Source organism: Oratosquilla oratoria, unplaced genomic scaffold, assembly GCF_046742065.1.
Source record: "Oratosquilla oratoria isolate Oo_2021 unplaced genomic scaffold, ASM4674206v1 SCAFFOLD200, whole genome shotgun sequence".
Classification (NCBI taxonomy): domain Eukaryota; kingdom Metazoa; phylum Arthropoda; class Malacostraca; order Stomatopoda; family Squillidae; genus Oratosquilla; species Oratosquilla oratoria.
In genome coordinates this window covers 153,060-170,000 of record NW_027467552.1, presented here as the reverse complement: position 1 = coordinate 170,000, position 16,941 = coordinate 153,060, and the positions used below count along the sequence as shown (strand labels likewise).

The 16,941-nt window shown below is 37.1% G+C and overlaps 1 protein-coding gene across 1 annotated transcript; it reads right to left on the bottom strand.

The window, feature by feature from the left end:
* Positions 1-1,774: 1,774 nt before the first annotated feature.
* Positions 1,775-3,654, bottom strand: LOC143022843 (uncharacterized). The gene is made up of 3 exons (XM_076181223.1): positions 3,608-3,654; positions 2,712-3,346; positions 1,775-2,515 (listed from the first exon to the last, which is right to left on the bottom strand). The coding sequence occupies exons 1-3, from the start codon at positions 3,621-3,623 to the stop codon at positions 1,775-1,777; spliced, it is 1,392 nt and encodes a 463-aa protein (XP_076037338.1). The 5' UTR covers positions 3,624-3,654.
* Between the last annotated feature and the right edge of the window lie 13,287 nt (positions 3,655-16,941).

The window sequence follows — 16,941 nt, the reverse complement described above, 5'->3', positions numbered from 1 at the left end:
GAAACGTGGATTCACTTTCGAAGAAATGATCCAAGTTCAGTTGAGCCATCCCAATGTGCTCAGACTCTTCTGCTGGGAACAGAAGACCAACACACTCTGCCTCAATCTTGAGTATTGCTCCAAAGGCAACCTGACCACCAACATGCCTTACCTGAGCAAAAATGAGGTCCAATTCTACTTCAAACAGCTGCTGGATGGCGTCAAATACATCCACTCGAGAGGTGTCGTCCACCGAGATCTCAAGCCAGGCAACCTTCTCCTAACCAAAGACAAGGTTCTAAAGATCTCTGACTTCGGTCTTGCCGGTCTCTTCCTTAAGGACGGCAAGGAAGTCCGACTGAGCCGAAAGGTGGGCACCAAGTCGTACATGGCACCCGAAGTACTGCAGCGACAGGAGAAGAGGTACCTTGCCCCTCCAGTCGACCTGTGGGCTTGTGGCATCATCTTCTTCAGATTGATGACCACAAGAAAGCCCTGGTCACAGGCAAACCTCGTAGACAACGATTACAGAATGTGGGCCGATAAGGACAAGAGGATCTACAAGAAGGAAGGCTGGAAAGAGCTGAACTCAGCCTCCAGAACGCTCCTGAGTCTTCTTCTGGAACCTGACCCCCTCAAGAGAATCTGTGGCTGGAGAAGCCTCCGCGGACACTGAAGAGGTCCCGCTCCTGAAGGCGCATCGCCTGGAAATCTTTCTCACTCTAAATACTCGAAATGATCACATAATTGAACTCAGCCTCGAGAACGCTCCTGAGTGTTCTTCTGGAACCTGACCCCCTCAAGAGAATCTGTGGCTGGAGAAGCCTCCGCGGACACTGATGAGGCCCCGCTCCTGAAGGCGCATCGCCTGGAAATCATTCTTACTCTAAATACTCGAAAAAAGTCACAAAGTTGATTTGAGCCTTCGGCTACCGAAGGCTTCCCTCAGCTGAATAAAACAGTACCACAAAACCAGAACTGCATTTGCTCGTGTCCACAATACATGGTATATTGAGACGTCGTCTTTGGTTATATGAATCATCACTCCCAAAGCGACCTGTAAAATATTTCAAGGAATATGAGAGCATAAACGAGATATTGATTCTGGAATATTGTCGAGAGTGGAGTTCACGAGCACCTCTGTCATTGTAACACAGCCGCTGGCCTTTAATGGGTCAGGTCGAAGTGCTTCTCGACCTTTAGCACTCCCTTCCCCCTCTTCATGAAATCTCAACCATTTTGTGGCTTCCCCTTCAGTGTTCTCCAGAATCCCACCCCTTTAAAAAATGAAATAAATAAATAAATAAATAAATAAATAAATAAATAATAATAATAATAATAAAGATAATAATAAATAATAATAATAATAATAATAATTATAACAATAATAATAATGATAATAGTAATAATAGTAATAATAATAATAATAATAATAATAATAATAATGATAATGATAATAATGATAATAATAATAATAATAATAATAACAACACAGGCCTGCGTTTGAAAAATAAATTCTGTTCCTGCGGTTTTCTTTAGTGATTCCTGACGAAATTGTTCTCCTAAATTGAAATATGACATTCATTTTGCTCAATCAGGTCTGGTTTTTGAGATACAGCGCACTACTATTTTTAGAAAAGGGCCATTTTTGAAAAAAAAATCCCTTATTTATATAAAAGTTATTTGATAAATTACAATTACTTGTAATAAAAAAAATACCGACTCAATTCGACTTTCTTTTAATTAATTTTAAACTTACAGACTACTTATGAGCTTACCCAGGAGTGCAAAGAAACTATTTTCCAAGAAAAGAAGTCCTTGATGACTTCCGCTTGTGAAGCGATGTTGGTTTGTCGCGTTTAAGACACCAGCAATAGTCAGCTAACATGTTGATGTCCCAGCGTCCTTGATATCTTGTCTCCATCGTCTTTATGTCTTGGTGAAATCTTTCTCCTTGTTCCTCGCTATAATCTCCACAATTTGCCGGAAAATAGTCAAGATGTGACTGGGGAAAATGCATTTTTATCGACATGCGAGCTCCCATTTTTTCGAAGCTTTTCATAAGCTCATTTACATGTGAGATATATTCTGAGCTTCTTTTATTTCCCAGAAAACCGTCGATTACTTTACTAAACGCTCGCCATGCTTCTTGTTCACTGGCTTCCATATTGGTGTAAAAATGCTTGTCCTTTAACAGAGTTCTAATTTGGGGACCATCAAATATGCCTGCATGGAGCTTGGCATCACTGATCTGTGGGAATTTTTGCAGTAGATACTTAAAAGCTTGGCCTTCTTTATTCAGTGCTTTGACAAAGTTCTTCATCAGGCCAAGCTTTATATGAAGAGGAGACAGTAAAACATTTTTGGGAGGGACTAGAGGTTGAGCTACCACATTGTGGCAGCCAATTTGGAATGCCTCTCGAGATGGCCAGTCTTTTTGCTTATAGTGAAGACTATCCGCCCGGCTATCCCATAAGCACATGAAGCATGGATATTTTGTGTAGCCTCCTTGCATCCCAAGAAGAAGGCACACAACCTGAAAGAAAACATATTGATGCATATTGATGTACATGGTTTCTAAGAACTTCTATTTTTTGCATAGGCAATTTTCACTAAGTTTATTAGGGGTAGGGAGAAACTAATATGTGTATAATATCCTTCTGTCATTGGTATTTAGAAACAAACATTCCTTGAAATATTTAACAAGTTCAATAAAATAAAATATATCTTACCTTGAGATCACCACATATTAACCAGTTGTGGTTAGAGTACTTGATTGTATTAATCAATACTTTCATATTTTTGTAGCTTTCTGTTAACTGAACTGAATGGCCAATAGGTACAGATGCCATTTTATTGCCAATATTTAAGAGTACTGCCTTCAAGCTTCTGCTAGAAGAATCAATAAAGAGCCTCCATTCACTTGGTTGGTAAGGAACGCCAAGTGCCTCAATTAAACCTTTTACATCATTGCAATACACCAAAGAGCTGCAAGAATCAACTGCAAAGAACTTTCGAAGCTCTTCGTCTCTATTTCTGAACCAAAAGTATGTAGTTTCTTGAGAGAGGAGGTTGCTCTCACTAAGACGGGATGCAAGAAGTTGTGCTTTCTCTTTAGAAAGACCAAGATCTCTAGTCAAGTCATTTAATTGACCTTGAGTGAGTGGTCTTGGCAAAGTCATTGTAGACGTAGTTTGATATGTCACTGAAGTGTCAGTGTCATCCACTTCTATATCTTCTATATTGTCTTGTAGCTCAGTATTTTTAGGTGGAGAAGGAACTGGAACTCCTGGACCATGTGGTTGTGGTTTAATGGCAGAAGGAACATCAGGATAGACTACAGTGTGTTTGTTCTTCTTATTGACACCTGAAAAAAAGTTTCGCATACTTAATTTACATACTTTTAATTCACTCGACCCTCGTTTCCACATTTTTATACACATTTTTCATACCAGGTAAATTTACAATTTTTAAATACAATCAATTTTTATATACAATTTAACCACAATTTTCTACCAGAATAATAAACTATTTTTATACACAATTACAATTTTAATAGGCTACCAAAAGATTTGTATAAACATTTCTAGATTTGTCAAGGACTATATTGTTAAAGTAATTATCTCACCTTTAAGATTTGTCATGCAAAAATAGCAGTCTGTAATGTGGTCCTTGCCTTCTTTCCACACCATAGGTACACCAAATGACAAACAGTTCGTTTTGCCCTCACTCCAGCGTCTTAAGGCTATGACACAGGCTTTGCAGCACATATGTGGAGCAAAGTTTTTGTCTTGATCACCTAGCTTTATTCCAAAATATGCATTGTAAAGGAACTTTACTAACGGCGTTATAGTGCATTGCTGGTCACTAAAAGTTACCTTTCCACAAACAAAACAAAATCTATCAGGACTGTTTTTACACTTTCTATTCATTTTTATTAAATATAAGGAGTTTTGCTAATGTATTTGCCTGCAAAAAAATTCACAAAGATAAATAAAGTTTTAGAAATACACTTTAAACACTGTTCATAGATGAGAAAAGTCATGGATTAAAAAACCAACACTTAGTTGGAGAGTGAGCAAGCAACACACAACCACTCGCGCTCGCGGTCAGCTAGAGACTGAGCTCTCTAACGCCATTTAGGGAGCTTGGTCTGTATCTTAAAAACTAGACCTGATTGAGCAATATGAATGCTTGATTTGGATTTAGGAGACAAATTTTATTAAGAATCATCTATGAAACCCTCAGGAACATTTTTGACGCAGACCAGTGTAATAATAATAACAACAATAATAACAACAAAAATAACAATAATGATAATAATAATTAATAATTATAATGATAGTAATAATAATGATAATAGTAATGACAATACAGTGTTGATGAAAAGAAACCCTTTGCTTTATTTAAGAGCTGGTAATCTTAATTATTATATATCTAATTCTTTTATGTTACTAGAAAATGTGAATTATGCATACATACTACGAAGTAGGGAGAATGTTCTTGTTGGAAAAAGGTGACAAACACACGAGTATGAGTAAAGGTTGACTAAATAAACAAATAAATAGATGAATAAATGAATGAATAAATACCGAGTAAGTAAATGGATGAATGAATAAACAACATCATTCATGACGTCACATAAACGCGAAGACGTAATGATGTATCGGCCCCTCAATTAGACAAAATACTTCATGGCGTCACCGAAATTCCATGACGTAATGATTTTTCAGAAAGCTCTAACTAATCCATTCCTATTAATCCTATTGCCCTGGTTCTCAGCTTATGGAACTCCTTCCCCCCCTTCCCCCCCATCCCGTAGGGGGACCCGGGAGTCTCCCCAGTGGGAGTCACTAGCCCACTAACCAAAAACTAGTAAGTGGATGCAAAACGATGCAATTGCAGTAATTTATTGTCCTTAAAGAAACCGAAGAATAGCAATACATAATGTCTGGGTTAACTTGACTGAAAACTTTCGCCCTTTCAGAAATGTGGGTTAGACAAAAGAGATAAGAACGGAGAAAAGTACATATCAAATACATGGTTATATCTCAGAGTAATCTAAGAGAAATAGATAGATGGATATAGATAGATAAATAGATATATACTTAGTCAGATATCTAGAAAACTAGATAGACAAATAGAGGGACAGGTAAAAAAAATTGATAGGTAGATAGACAGACAGATAAATGAATAAAGAAAGCCAGATAAGTAGTTAGATATATAGGGAAATAGATATATAGATAAACAGAGAGAGATAGAGATAGATAGAGAGAGAGAGGATGGGAAAGAAAGAGAAACACAGAGATTGGCTATAAATTATAATATATCAAAAGCATGTATGTGTGTATGTATATATATATATATATATATATATATATATATACATATATATATGTCATATATATATATATATATATATATATATATATATATATATACATATATATATGTCATATATATATATATATATGCATATATATATATATATATATATATATATGTCATATATATATATATAGGTTTACATCTCTTAAATACTTAACATTTGAGCATGTATATGTATATAAATAAATAAGTAAATAGATGAATGAATAAACAACATAATTTATGTATGTGTATATATCATAACAAAGTTATGTCGTAGCACATTGGTAAAATTAATACTGATAACCCACTTTCGGAGAAGAACAAGCGAAAGTATAAACATCTGTATATTTCGATCACTGTGATCCTCTTCACATCTGCTGAAGAGGATCACAGTTAGTGATCGAAACATACAGATCTATATACTTTCTCTTATTCTTCTCCGAAATTGGGTTATCAGTATTAATGTGTGTATATATATACATATATATACATACATATATATATATATATATATATATATATATATATGTATATATATATATATATATGTATATACATAGTATACATATAGTATATATATATATATATTTATATATATATATTATATATATATGTGTGTGTGTGTATGTGTGTGTGTGTGTGTGTGTGTGTGTGTGTGTGTGTGTGTGTGTGTGTGTGTGTGTGTGTGTGTGTGTGTGTGAGTGTATGTGTGTGTGTGTGTGTGTGTGAGTGTATGTGTGTGTGTGTGTGTGTGTGTGTGTGTGTGTGTGTGTGTTTATACATATGCATGCAGACATTTGTTTATACATATGCATGGAGACATTTGTGATAATAAGTTCGATGATTGAATAATAACAATAAGACCATCAGCGCCGCTTCTTACTCAGAGAACTCGACGTCGTGTCATATTGCCTTTAGCGAGAAATAGACTTCAGTGCTGAAGTTTCAGAATCAGAATTGAGCGAGAAAGAAACAACGTCATCAGGTCATTCTGAAACCAACTCAGCGCTACAATTGGGTTAAGAAAGTATTTATTAATCATATTTTAATCCCAGACTAAACGGGGTGTTAGCGTTTAGATTCCGTTGAGGAACGAGAGGCTAATAAAACCTGGATATGATGTTATAACTGGTACACCGCATCCCAAAACAAGTCTTGGTTGTCGAAGGCCCTCAGCTGTGAGTGCGTAAGAGCGAGAATTCCAGGGCTGTGGAGTCGGAACACAAAACCTCCGACTCCGACTCCGACTCGACTCTATTTTTGGCACCACCGACTCCGACTCCGACTCCGACTCCTCTTCATGTAATCAACTGATTATGGCCTACATATTTTATAAAGACTCTACAACACACATACGCTCCAATCTTGAGTAGACTTATATCATTATAACTGGTTTATATAAAAGAATAAATACATATATGTTATAGTGTGGCTTTCCTATGTTTGACCTCTTCATTAATACTTTATAAGTGAAGTAGAGACAAAATTTTTGAAAGGATATAAAGGAAAATTCAGTAAAAAAAGATTCTATAATGTAAGACATTTGGCATAATATATATCTTTGCAAATAAGTGATAAGTACATTTCAAAAACAAAAATACTGTACTTTATAACAAAGGTTGAAATATAACCTTTGTAAAGTATATACAAACCTAATAATAAAGGAAATATAATGGAAGATTTTTTTACATATATAGTTTTGCAGATACAAAATACAAAAATGAAAAGACTTTATAAAAGACGTTTCGGCAAATTTCTTGAAAGGAAAGAGTAAATATAGAGAAAATAAACCTTATTGATACGAGTACAGTATAAGGTCGAGTGTTCCAGCTGAACATGTATGATACTGAAAGGTATATGTATCATACATACATTTTGGGTATGATTATCCTTCATATATTTTCATACCTCCTTTTGTCTTAATGTACTGAAATTACTGACACAAGGACCTCTTGGTTGAATGATGTAAGATAAACACCTAAGCAAGATGCTGTAATGATTATCATTTATTTTATATTATTTGTTTTATATCATTTGTCTGTTTGATTCTCATTTATTACTAATTGTATGTCAATTTATTATTATTGTTTATTATTTAACTATACCTATGCATTTATTTATGTATTTTATTTGTTATTTACATTATTTTTGTTTTTATTTGTTATTTACATTATTATTGTTTTTATTTGTTATTTACATTATTATTGTTTTTATCTATTCATTTATTATTATTATCATTTATTTTCGCATCCGACCTAGATATGGACCAAAAGGTCTCCTGTCGGCATGCTCCGCCTTTGTAATCCTTTGTAATGTAAGCTCTGAGCCTTGATGGGTGGCTGGGAGTACAACAGTTTCCCCCCAATTACTATGTTAACCCCTTTTTCACTGTCCAAGTGGCAGATCTCTGTTTAGGCAACGTCCAGGGTCATAATGGGAAATTGGAGTGTTTAATCTTTGAAGAGCATGCTAAGATAAAAGGTCAATTTTGTAAGGTAGCCAGCCAATAGCCATTCTGGCCCGTATACAGTATCTACACTTGTTGCAGGCTTGCAGCATCTGACAGTGACTAAAATGGTCAATTACTTGTTCATTTTTATACTCTGTCTAATGCCTCTGTGAATAAGATAGATGCATATATCTGGAGGGATGAATGACATATTTGCACCTGTTTTTATATACTAAATATTTAATATCTGAACAAATTTGGACAAGATAAAAAAAAATCATAAAAATATATATATTTTTTCTATAAAAAACTGCGATAAAAAAAAACGTTTTTTTTTTGCATATATAGGCTCGTGACGTAATATCTCTTCTTCTGATTGGTTGGGTGACGGTTTCAAGCAAGCAAGCAAGCAAGCAAGATGACAAACAAGATTATCAGAATTTTATAAGTATATAGATAGAGGAGAAAAAAGAAGGGGATAGGAAAGAAGATATAGTATTACTGCGATAGTCTTCAGTTGAAATCATAATTATCCTACTGTTTGGCAACACAGCAGTGGGAGAAACCACCAAACTGATGGAGTGATGGAAACGATGCATATGGAACTTGACACGAATATTACAGCTCCCGTGACTGTGTGTCAACAGAAGGTGCAAAATGGAGGTGTTTCATTTATTCAAGTAATACTTTGGATGTTTATCAGTCTATGTATAAATTTGAAAGCCAGCCAGCGTTGCACAAGGACGTTTTGGGGGTTTAGTGGAATGACCACGAAGATAGGACGATGAGATTTATTACATTTGATAAAATTGTTTTTTTTTTCTTATATAATCTACTTATAAGGAGTGTGCACTGCATAAGTCTACAGACTAAACGAAGACCATAAAGTGTAAATTTAACTGGAGTCGGAGTCGGTATATTTTTACCGACTCCGACTCCGACTTCAGTGACACCGTAATTGCTTCCGACTCCGACTCCGACTCCACGACTCCACGACTCAGACTCCAACTCCACAGCCCTGGAGAATTCCTCGTAAAGCTTAGAAGGAAACGACCCAATCGCCCTGGGTTGGCCCGTGATGAGGGAATGGCGAATGGGAACAGGATGAGAGGGACGGGGGAGAACGTGGTTGGGGAGGGGGAGGGGGAGGGAAAGAGGAGGGGGAGGAGGGAAGAGGAGGCTGGAAGTTTGAGTCACTGAATCCCAATAAACTTCATCCGATCGTTTATCTATTCGCTTTTTTTTTCCTTCTTTCTTTATTTGGGTCGGGTCTATGGGAGTAATCATTTATTTATTCATTTTTATTTTTATCGACTATTGGCCCTGAAGTCCTAAAAAGCTTTTTTGTATTATATGTATACGTGTAATATAAAGGTGCATTTGATTATATATATATATATATATATATATATATATATATATATATATATGTGTGTGTGTGTGTGTGTGTGTGTGTGTGTGTGTGTGTGTGTGTGTTTGTGTGTGTGTGTGTGTGTGTGTGTGTGTGTGTATTTACCTAGTTGTATTTACCTAGTTGTATTTTACGGGAAGGGGAGCTATGCTCGTGGGGTCCCGTCTTCATATCTCATTTTATCTAAACTATTTTTAAATTCATGTATTGTTTTTGCACACACCACTTTCTCATCTAACTTGTTCCAACTGTCTATTACTCTGTGAGGAAAGCTGTTCTTTTTCAAATCTCTTCTATAGCTGTCTTTTTTTATTTTCTTTCCGTGTCCTCTAGTATTTCTGTCATCCCATTTTATCAGATTCTCTCTGTTAGTAATTTCTATGCCTTTCATGATTCTGTAAATAGCTATCAAATCTCCTCTCTCTCTTCTTTGTTCTAGTGTCTGTAGTTCAAGTTTTTCTAGTCTCTCTTCATATGATAGTTTTGAGAGTGTTGGTGCCAGTTTTGTAATTGCTCTTTGTATTCTTTCAAGTTTTTTTATACATTTTTTTGTACTTGGTGACCATATCGTTGCTGCATATTCCAATCTTGGTCTTATCAGGGTGATTAGGATTTTCTTCACCATTTCTTCATCCAGGTATGTAAATGCAACTTTGATTGTTCTTATTAGATTATAAGTCTCTCCAAAAATCTTATTTATATGTTTCTCAGGTGACATATTATTCATAACAATGACTCCCAGGTCCTTCTCGTTTTCTACTTTTTTTATTCCTTCTTCTCCCAATTTATATGCTCCTGTTATTCTGTTTTTGCTTTTTCCAAATTCCATTATACTACACTTTTTTGTATTGAACTCCATCTCCCACTTCCTACTCCATTCTTGTACTTTATTTAGATCTCTCTGTAGTGATTCACAATCTTCTTCAGTTTTCACTCTTTTCAGTAGTTTTGCATCATCTGCAAAGAAGCTCATATAGCTTTCTATTCCTTCATCCATATCATTAATATATATAGCAAACATTATTGGGGCCAGAACTGTTCCCTGCGGAACACCGCTTATTACTTCATCCCATTTTGAGTGCTGGTTTCTTATCACTACTCTCATTTTTCTTTCTTGCAAAAAGTCCTCCATCCAATTTAGTAGTTTGCCCTGTATTCCTCCTTCAGTTTCTAATTTCTTAAGCAACTTTTTATGTGGTACTTTGTCAAAAGCTTTCTTTAGATCTAAAAATGCACAGTCCGCCCATCCATCTCTTTCCTGTATTATATCTATTAGTCTTGAATAGAAACATATTAAATTGGTGACGCATGATCGTCCTTGTCTGAATCCAAATTGCCTTGGATTTAACACTTTGTTTTTTTCTAAATATTTTACCCATCTGCTTTTGATAATTCTTTCACAAATTTTTTGCTATTGTACTTGTTAGAGAGACTGGTCTATAGTTGGTAGGGTCTTCTTTATTACCTCCTTTGTATATAGGTACTATGTTTGCTCTTTTCCAATCTTCTGGAACTTTTCCTTCTTTCAAGGAACTATTTAGTATGCTATGTATTTTGTCTGCCAGTTCATTCCTGCATTCTTTTAGTATCCAGTTTGCTATTTCATCTGGTCCATGCGATTTTCTGACATCAAGATTACTCAAGTGTGTTAATATTTCATTCTTTGTTATTTCTATTTCTTCCATAGGGGGGACTTTCTCTTTCCATTCTTTCTCTTCAGGTTGTATGTTCTCCCTTGTAAACACTGATTTAAAATGTTTGTTCATAATTTCCGCCATTTCCATTTCCTCAGTGTATTCAACTCCCTCCTGTCTTAATTTCTCCAAGTCTTGTTTGTTTTTCAGTTTATTGTTTACAAATCTGTAGAATAGTTTCGGTTGATCTTTACACTTTTCTATGATATCTTTTTCATATTTTCTCTTTTCTTCTCTGCACATTTGTACATATTCATTTCTATAGCAGGTATATATTTTCCATTTTTCAGGTCTTCTGTCTTTTTTCCATCTGGTCCAGGCTTTGTCTCTATTGTCTTTTAACTCCCTACAGCTTTTGTTGTACCAGCATTTTACATATTCTTTTTCTTGTTTTTGTCTTGGGACATACTTTTCCACTCCTTTTTTGTAAATTTTTGTCAAAATATTCCATTTCTCTTCTACTGTTGTTTTTTCTTTGTATATTTCTTCCCAGTTTTCCTTTTGAAAAGAATTCTCTTATTTTATCAAAGTTTGTTTTTTCTTACATCATTCTTCCTTTTCTGTATTGTTCATTTCTTTTCATATATTTTTCTTCATTAAGTTCCAGTTCAATCAGTATGTGGTCACTTTTACTTATTGGTGTTTTATATTCAATTTTGTCCACTATTCTAGGTTCGGATGTAATTACTAGGTCTAGTTTCGATGGCTCTTCTTCATTTCTATACCTAGTGTTCTCCTGTATCCATTGTGTCATTGTATGGTCAGTAACCATCTCGAGTAGAGCGTTACCCCATGAGCCGTCTCCACCCTTTACTGTCATTTCTTCCCAGCAGTTTCTTTGCAATTAAAGTCGCCCATCATAACTATTTTTCCTCCCTCTTCCATTATCTTGTTTAATGTTATCTTTGTGTCCTCTAACATACTTTTATGTTCACTCTCTTCCCATGAGGCTGTTTTTGGGGGCACATAATTTATCACAAACTTTCTGTTCTTCTTATCTCTGTCTTCTACTTCCATCATTATCATTTCTACTGTATTCTTTCCATATGTGACACCCTTCACGTTTATATCCTTCTTAGTTAGGAACATAACTCCACCCCCTTCCTTTTTCACTCTGTTTCTAATCCAATAATTATATGCATCATGTCCTACACTGTTGGGTGGTAGTGGACCTTTTAATTTTGTTTCTACAATTCCCATTATGTCTGGTTCTTTTTCTTTCAAGTAATCATTCAGTTCATTCAATCCTGTTATTAATCCATCTATATTTGTGTAAGACACTCTTAGTTTTCTGCCACTTCCATTGTGTTCTCTGTTTCCCTTTTGTTTTTCTCTTGTATGTCGACTTTCTTCAGTTTCATATTCACTACTCTCCAATAGAATCTCTCTTTTTCTGACTCCGTTCTTATCTCGTTTTTTTCCTTTGCTTCAAGTCTTTTCTGTTTTTCTTCCTCTCTTTCCTCTTTATTCATTTCCCTTTTTATCCATACCTTTTTATATTGTTCACTTGTTGCTAGTTTCCCTGTTTTGGATAAGATATTCTCAGCCGTAGTTTGTGACCTGAATTTAATCTTGATTGGTCTGGTCTTGTCTGTACTATATTTCCCTAGCCTGAATTTCTCTTCGATTTTTTTCATTATTTCTGGTTCATCTTCCTGAACTAATTCTAGTAAATTTCTTACTTTTTCATTTTCCTCTTTGATTCTTGTGGTTCTATCTGGGTTATGTTTCTCTTCCATTCCTAATATAATTATACATTTCTTTTTGTCTGCTAAGTCTCTTACTATATTCTCCTTCTGTCTCATCACTTTAATAACTGAGTTTTCAGTTTGTTCATTCATTTGCTGTCTGATTATGTCAGTGAATGCAACCTTGCTATTTTCATGAATTTTTTTTCCAACCCTCCTTGTTCTCCATATTATTCTCCTTTAAGACTTTATTCTCATCTTTTACTTCTTTTAACTGTTGTTTTAATTCTTCAATTTCCTTAGTTAAGTTTTTGTTCGCCCTCTCTAGTTCTTCCAATTTTTCAATTCTTCGTATCATACTGTCAACATTACCGAACCTACGCTCCAAGTCCTCGATCATCTTATCGACCTTCTCTTCTAGTCTTGTCAGTCGGGGGGGGGTTTGTGTCCCCCCCACCCTCTTTAAATCCCTTGAAAATATTCTCATCAATTTCTACTGTATTGCTCCTATCTATACTTCTAATCTTTACATTCTTATTAGACATGTCGTCATCTTCCAGCTCGTCTTGCGGTCGCTTGTTTACTTTTCGGCGGTCTGTTAGGGCCAAGTCCTCTACATCCTCATTACCTTCCATTTCCCCAGCAATCCCTCCCCTTCTCCTCTTTCCTTACTTTCCCACTACCCCACGAGCAATTTCCCCCCACCCTGTAAATACAAAAAGGCACTTCTCTTTGCGTTGGGATCCACAATCTGCACTTTTCTTCAGAACGTTCTTCAAGCCGTCCGTTCGTTGAAAGTGTGTGTGTGTGTGTGTGCACGAGGCGTTGGGATCAAAGATGTAGTTAGTCTCACACATTTAAGAAGAATGATCAGCTTCAATTTCACATATATTTGGAAAGCATTATCAGCTGATTACCACATTGTAAACACTAAGCCAGATCTAGAAATAATATTTAACATCCTTTTGTTCTAGTTTTCATAAAATAAGAGGAAAACAAAGGACATGTCATTTTCACAATTGTGCAAGTAGTAATGACAATGCGAAGAGAGAGAGAGAGAGAGAGAGAGAGAGAGAGAGAGAGAGAGAGAGAGAGACAGAGAGACAGAGAGAGAGACAGAGAGAGAGAGAGAGACAGAGAGAGAGAGACAGAGAGAGAGAGACAGACAGACAGAGAGAGAGAGAGAGAGAGAGAGAGAGAGAGAGAGAGAGAGAGAATATAAAGAATAGAAAGTCTTAACTGAAATGTTGAAACCACTGGATTAGTCAACTGTGTATTTGTTCCGAATCAGATAATCAAGAGAAAATATATATATTGAGTTTCTAACAAGGACATCAGGAAACAGCCAGGTCTTCAACTTAGGAATCGTAAGAAAAATATAAAATGAAAAAAAAGATGATATTGCAACCCATGGAAATCCACCATACATTTCTTAATGAAAATAAAACAAAATAAATCAGAATAAAAAAGCAATAGAAAGAAATAATATATAAATGAAAAGTAAAGTATTAGATCCACAGATATCAGCAGACATAATTGAATTCTTCCAAACAAACAGAAGAATGTAAGACGCCTACGCACGGAGGCGCTGAACTGCTGCGGCTGAAGCCGTCCCCTTTACCCTTTTCATTCGCTCTGTTTGGTAGAAATCGGAGAGAAGTGCGGGATTCGAACCCGCAACTAAGCGAACGCGAGACCGGCACGCTTCTGATCACGCCATCAGCGCTCAGGTCAAGTGGCACAGGGAATATTAGTCGATACAAGAAATCAACAACATTTTCACAAGATAACAAAACGTTATTTCCAAACCATCGTCAGAATTGATAACACGCAGAATATACAAATTAAATTTGTGCAAGTGGGATTAAATATGTTTAATAAGTTGCTAACTTGGAAGTGAAATTCTTATCTGATAAAAAACAACAACTCAAAGCTTCACCAGACTTTAAAGTAGGCAAGCGAACGTGAGGATAAATGTGAATCGAGGAAAAGTGCGGGATTCGAACCCACTAGCAAGTGAATGCGAGACCAGTATGCTTGCGATTACGCCAACAGCGCATCAGAGAGAAAGAGAGAGAGAGAGAGAGAGAGAGAGAGGGTAGATAAGTTGTGATCCTGCCGATGACCTCGTCCTTCCGAAACTCAGCCTTGGTGCACCAAGTGACCACAAATCTGAGACGACTTTTCGAGTCTTCGTGGTGATCGCTCTTGGGCCCCCGAACTTGAGTCGTTGTAGGAATCTACTCTTCAATCAAGATGATCTTCCTGGTGTTCTTCGCCATCTGCCGCTGCTTCCAGGCACTCAGCCACAGCCGGAAGGAAAAGTCTTCAAGAGGAGATGACGTCAACCAAACCTCAAAGTTTGCCACGAAACCCACCGACCTGACCGACTACGAAGAAGTCCTGAAATGCAACGAAGAAGCACTGAAGCGTTGCAACTTCACTTCAGGCTGGAGAAGAGTCAGGGTTCTTGGAAAAGGAGGTTTTGGTAAAGTGTTTCTTTTGGAAAATAAGAAACTGAAGAAACGGATCGCTCGCAAGGTCGTTCTTTCCCAGCCTTCGAAACGTGGATTCACTTTCGAAGAAATGATCCAGATCCAGCTGAGCCATCCGAATGTGCTCAGACTCTTCTGCTGGGAACAGAAGATGAAAACACTCAGTCTGAATCTTGAGTATTGCTCCAAAGGCAACCTGACCACCAACATGCCTTACCTGAGCGAAAACGAGGTCAAATTCTACTTCGAACAGCTGCTGGATGGCGTCAAATACATCCACTCGAGAGGTGTCGTCCACCGAGATCTGAAGCCAGGCAACCTTCTCCTGACGAATGACAAGGTTCTCAAGATCTCTGACTTCGGTCTTGCCGGTCTGTTCCTTAAGGACGGCAAGGAAATACGACTCAGCCGAAAGGTGGGCACCAAGTCGTACATGGCACCCGAATTACTGCAGCGCCAGGAGAAGAGGTACCTGGGCCCTCCGGTCGACCTGTGGGCTTGTAGCGTCATCTTCTTCAAACTGATGACCACAAGAAAGCCCTGGTCACAGGCAAACCTCTTAGACAGCGATTACAGAATGTGGGCCGAAAAGGACAAGAGGATCTACAAGAAGGAAGGCTGGAAAGAGCTGAACTCAGCCTCGAGAACGCTCCTGAGGCTTCTTCTGGAACCTGATCCGCTGAAGAGAATCTGTGGCTGGAGAAGCCTCCGTGGACATTGAAGAGATCCCGCTCTTGAAGGCGCATCGCCTGCAAATCTTTCTCACTCTAAATACTCGAAATGATCACACAATTGAATTAAGCCTTCGGCTACCGATCGATTTGGATTGATTAATTAGAGTGGGCAAAAGCCCGGCACAGGGTCGTTAGACCATTCGTGCCATGGGATTAAATAGATAACGAGGTTAAAATACTAAATTCTAAAAATTAAAACAACTACAACCTTATTGTCTGACTAATTATTAAAATAATCTACGAAATATATACGAAGCCTAGACATTAAGTAGCGAACTACAATAGAAGTAAGATTACCAATACATAGGTACGACACAGTTAAGATTAAATATAATAGAATAAATTAACGTCTTTTAAAAATCCTACAAGGAGTTGTATCATGGGTGTAGCACCAAGCACCTTACGGAGGTCAGGAGGGAGGCCCCGCTTCCGCCGCCAAGGCTCGTAGTATCTGCACTCGAGCAGGAAATGACGAACGGAAAAGGGGGAGCCACACCTCTCGCAAGAAGGGGGAATCCGGGAAGAGAGAATAAAAAATCGTGGGTTATCTTTGCATGTCCAGTACGTAAACGGTTTAAAAGTTTCGGATAGAAACGGTTGTGGTGGGAAAGGAGTGGCCAGCGATCTGCAGAACATTTTATGCTCCGTAGCTTTTGGTTCGTTCTAATATTGTCCCAGGCGGTGTCAAACTTTCTACGCACGCGGGAGGAGATGGTAGTGCGGATGTCGGAAAAGGCTTCCCTCAGCTGAATAAAACAGTACCACGGACCCAGAACTGCATTTCCTCGTGCCCACAATACCTAGCGTATTGAGACGTCATCTTTAGTTGTTTGATTCATCACCCCCAAAGCGTTCTGTAAAATATTTCAAGGAATATGAGAGCATAAACGAGATATTAAATCGGGAATATTGTCGAGAGTGGAGTTCACGGCTGCTTCTGTCATTGTAACACATCCGCCGACCTTTAATGGGTCAGGTCGAAGTGGTTCTCGACCTTTAGCACTCCATTCCCCCTCTTCATGAATTCTCAACCATTTTGTAGCTCCCCCTTCAGTGTTCTCCAGAATCCCACCCCGTTAAAAAAAATGAAATAAATGAATAATAATAATAATAGTAATAAT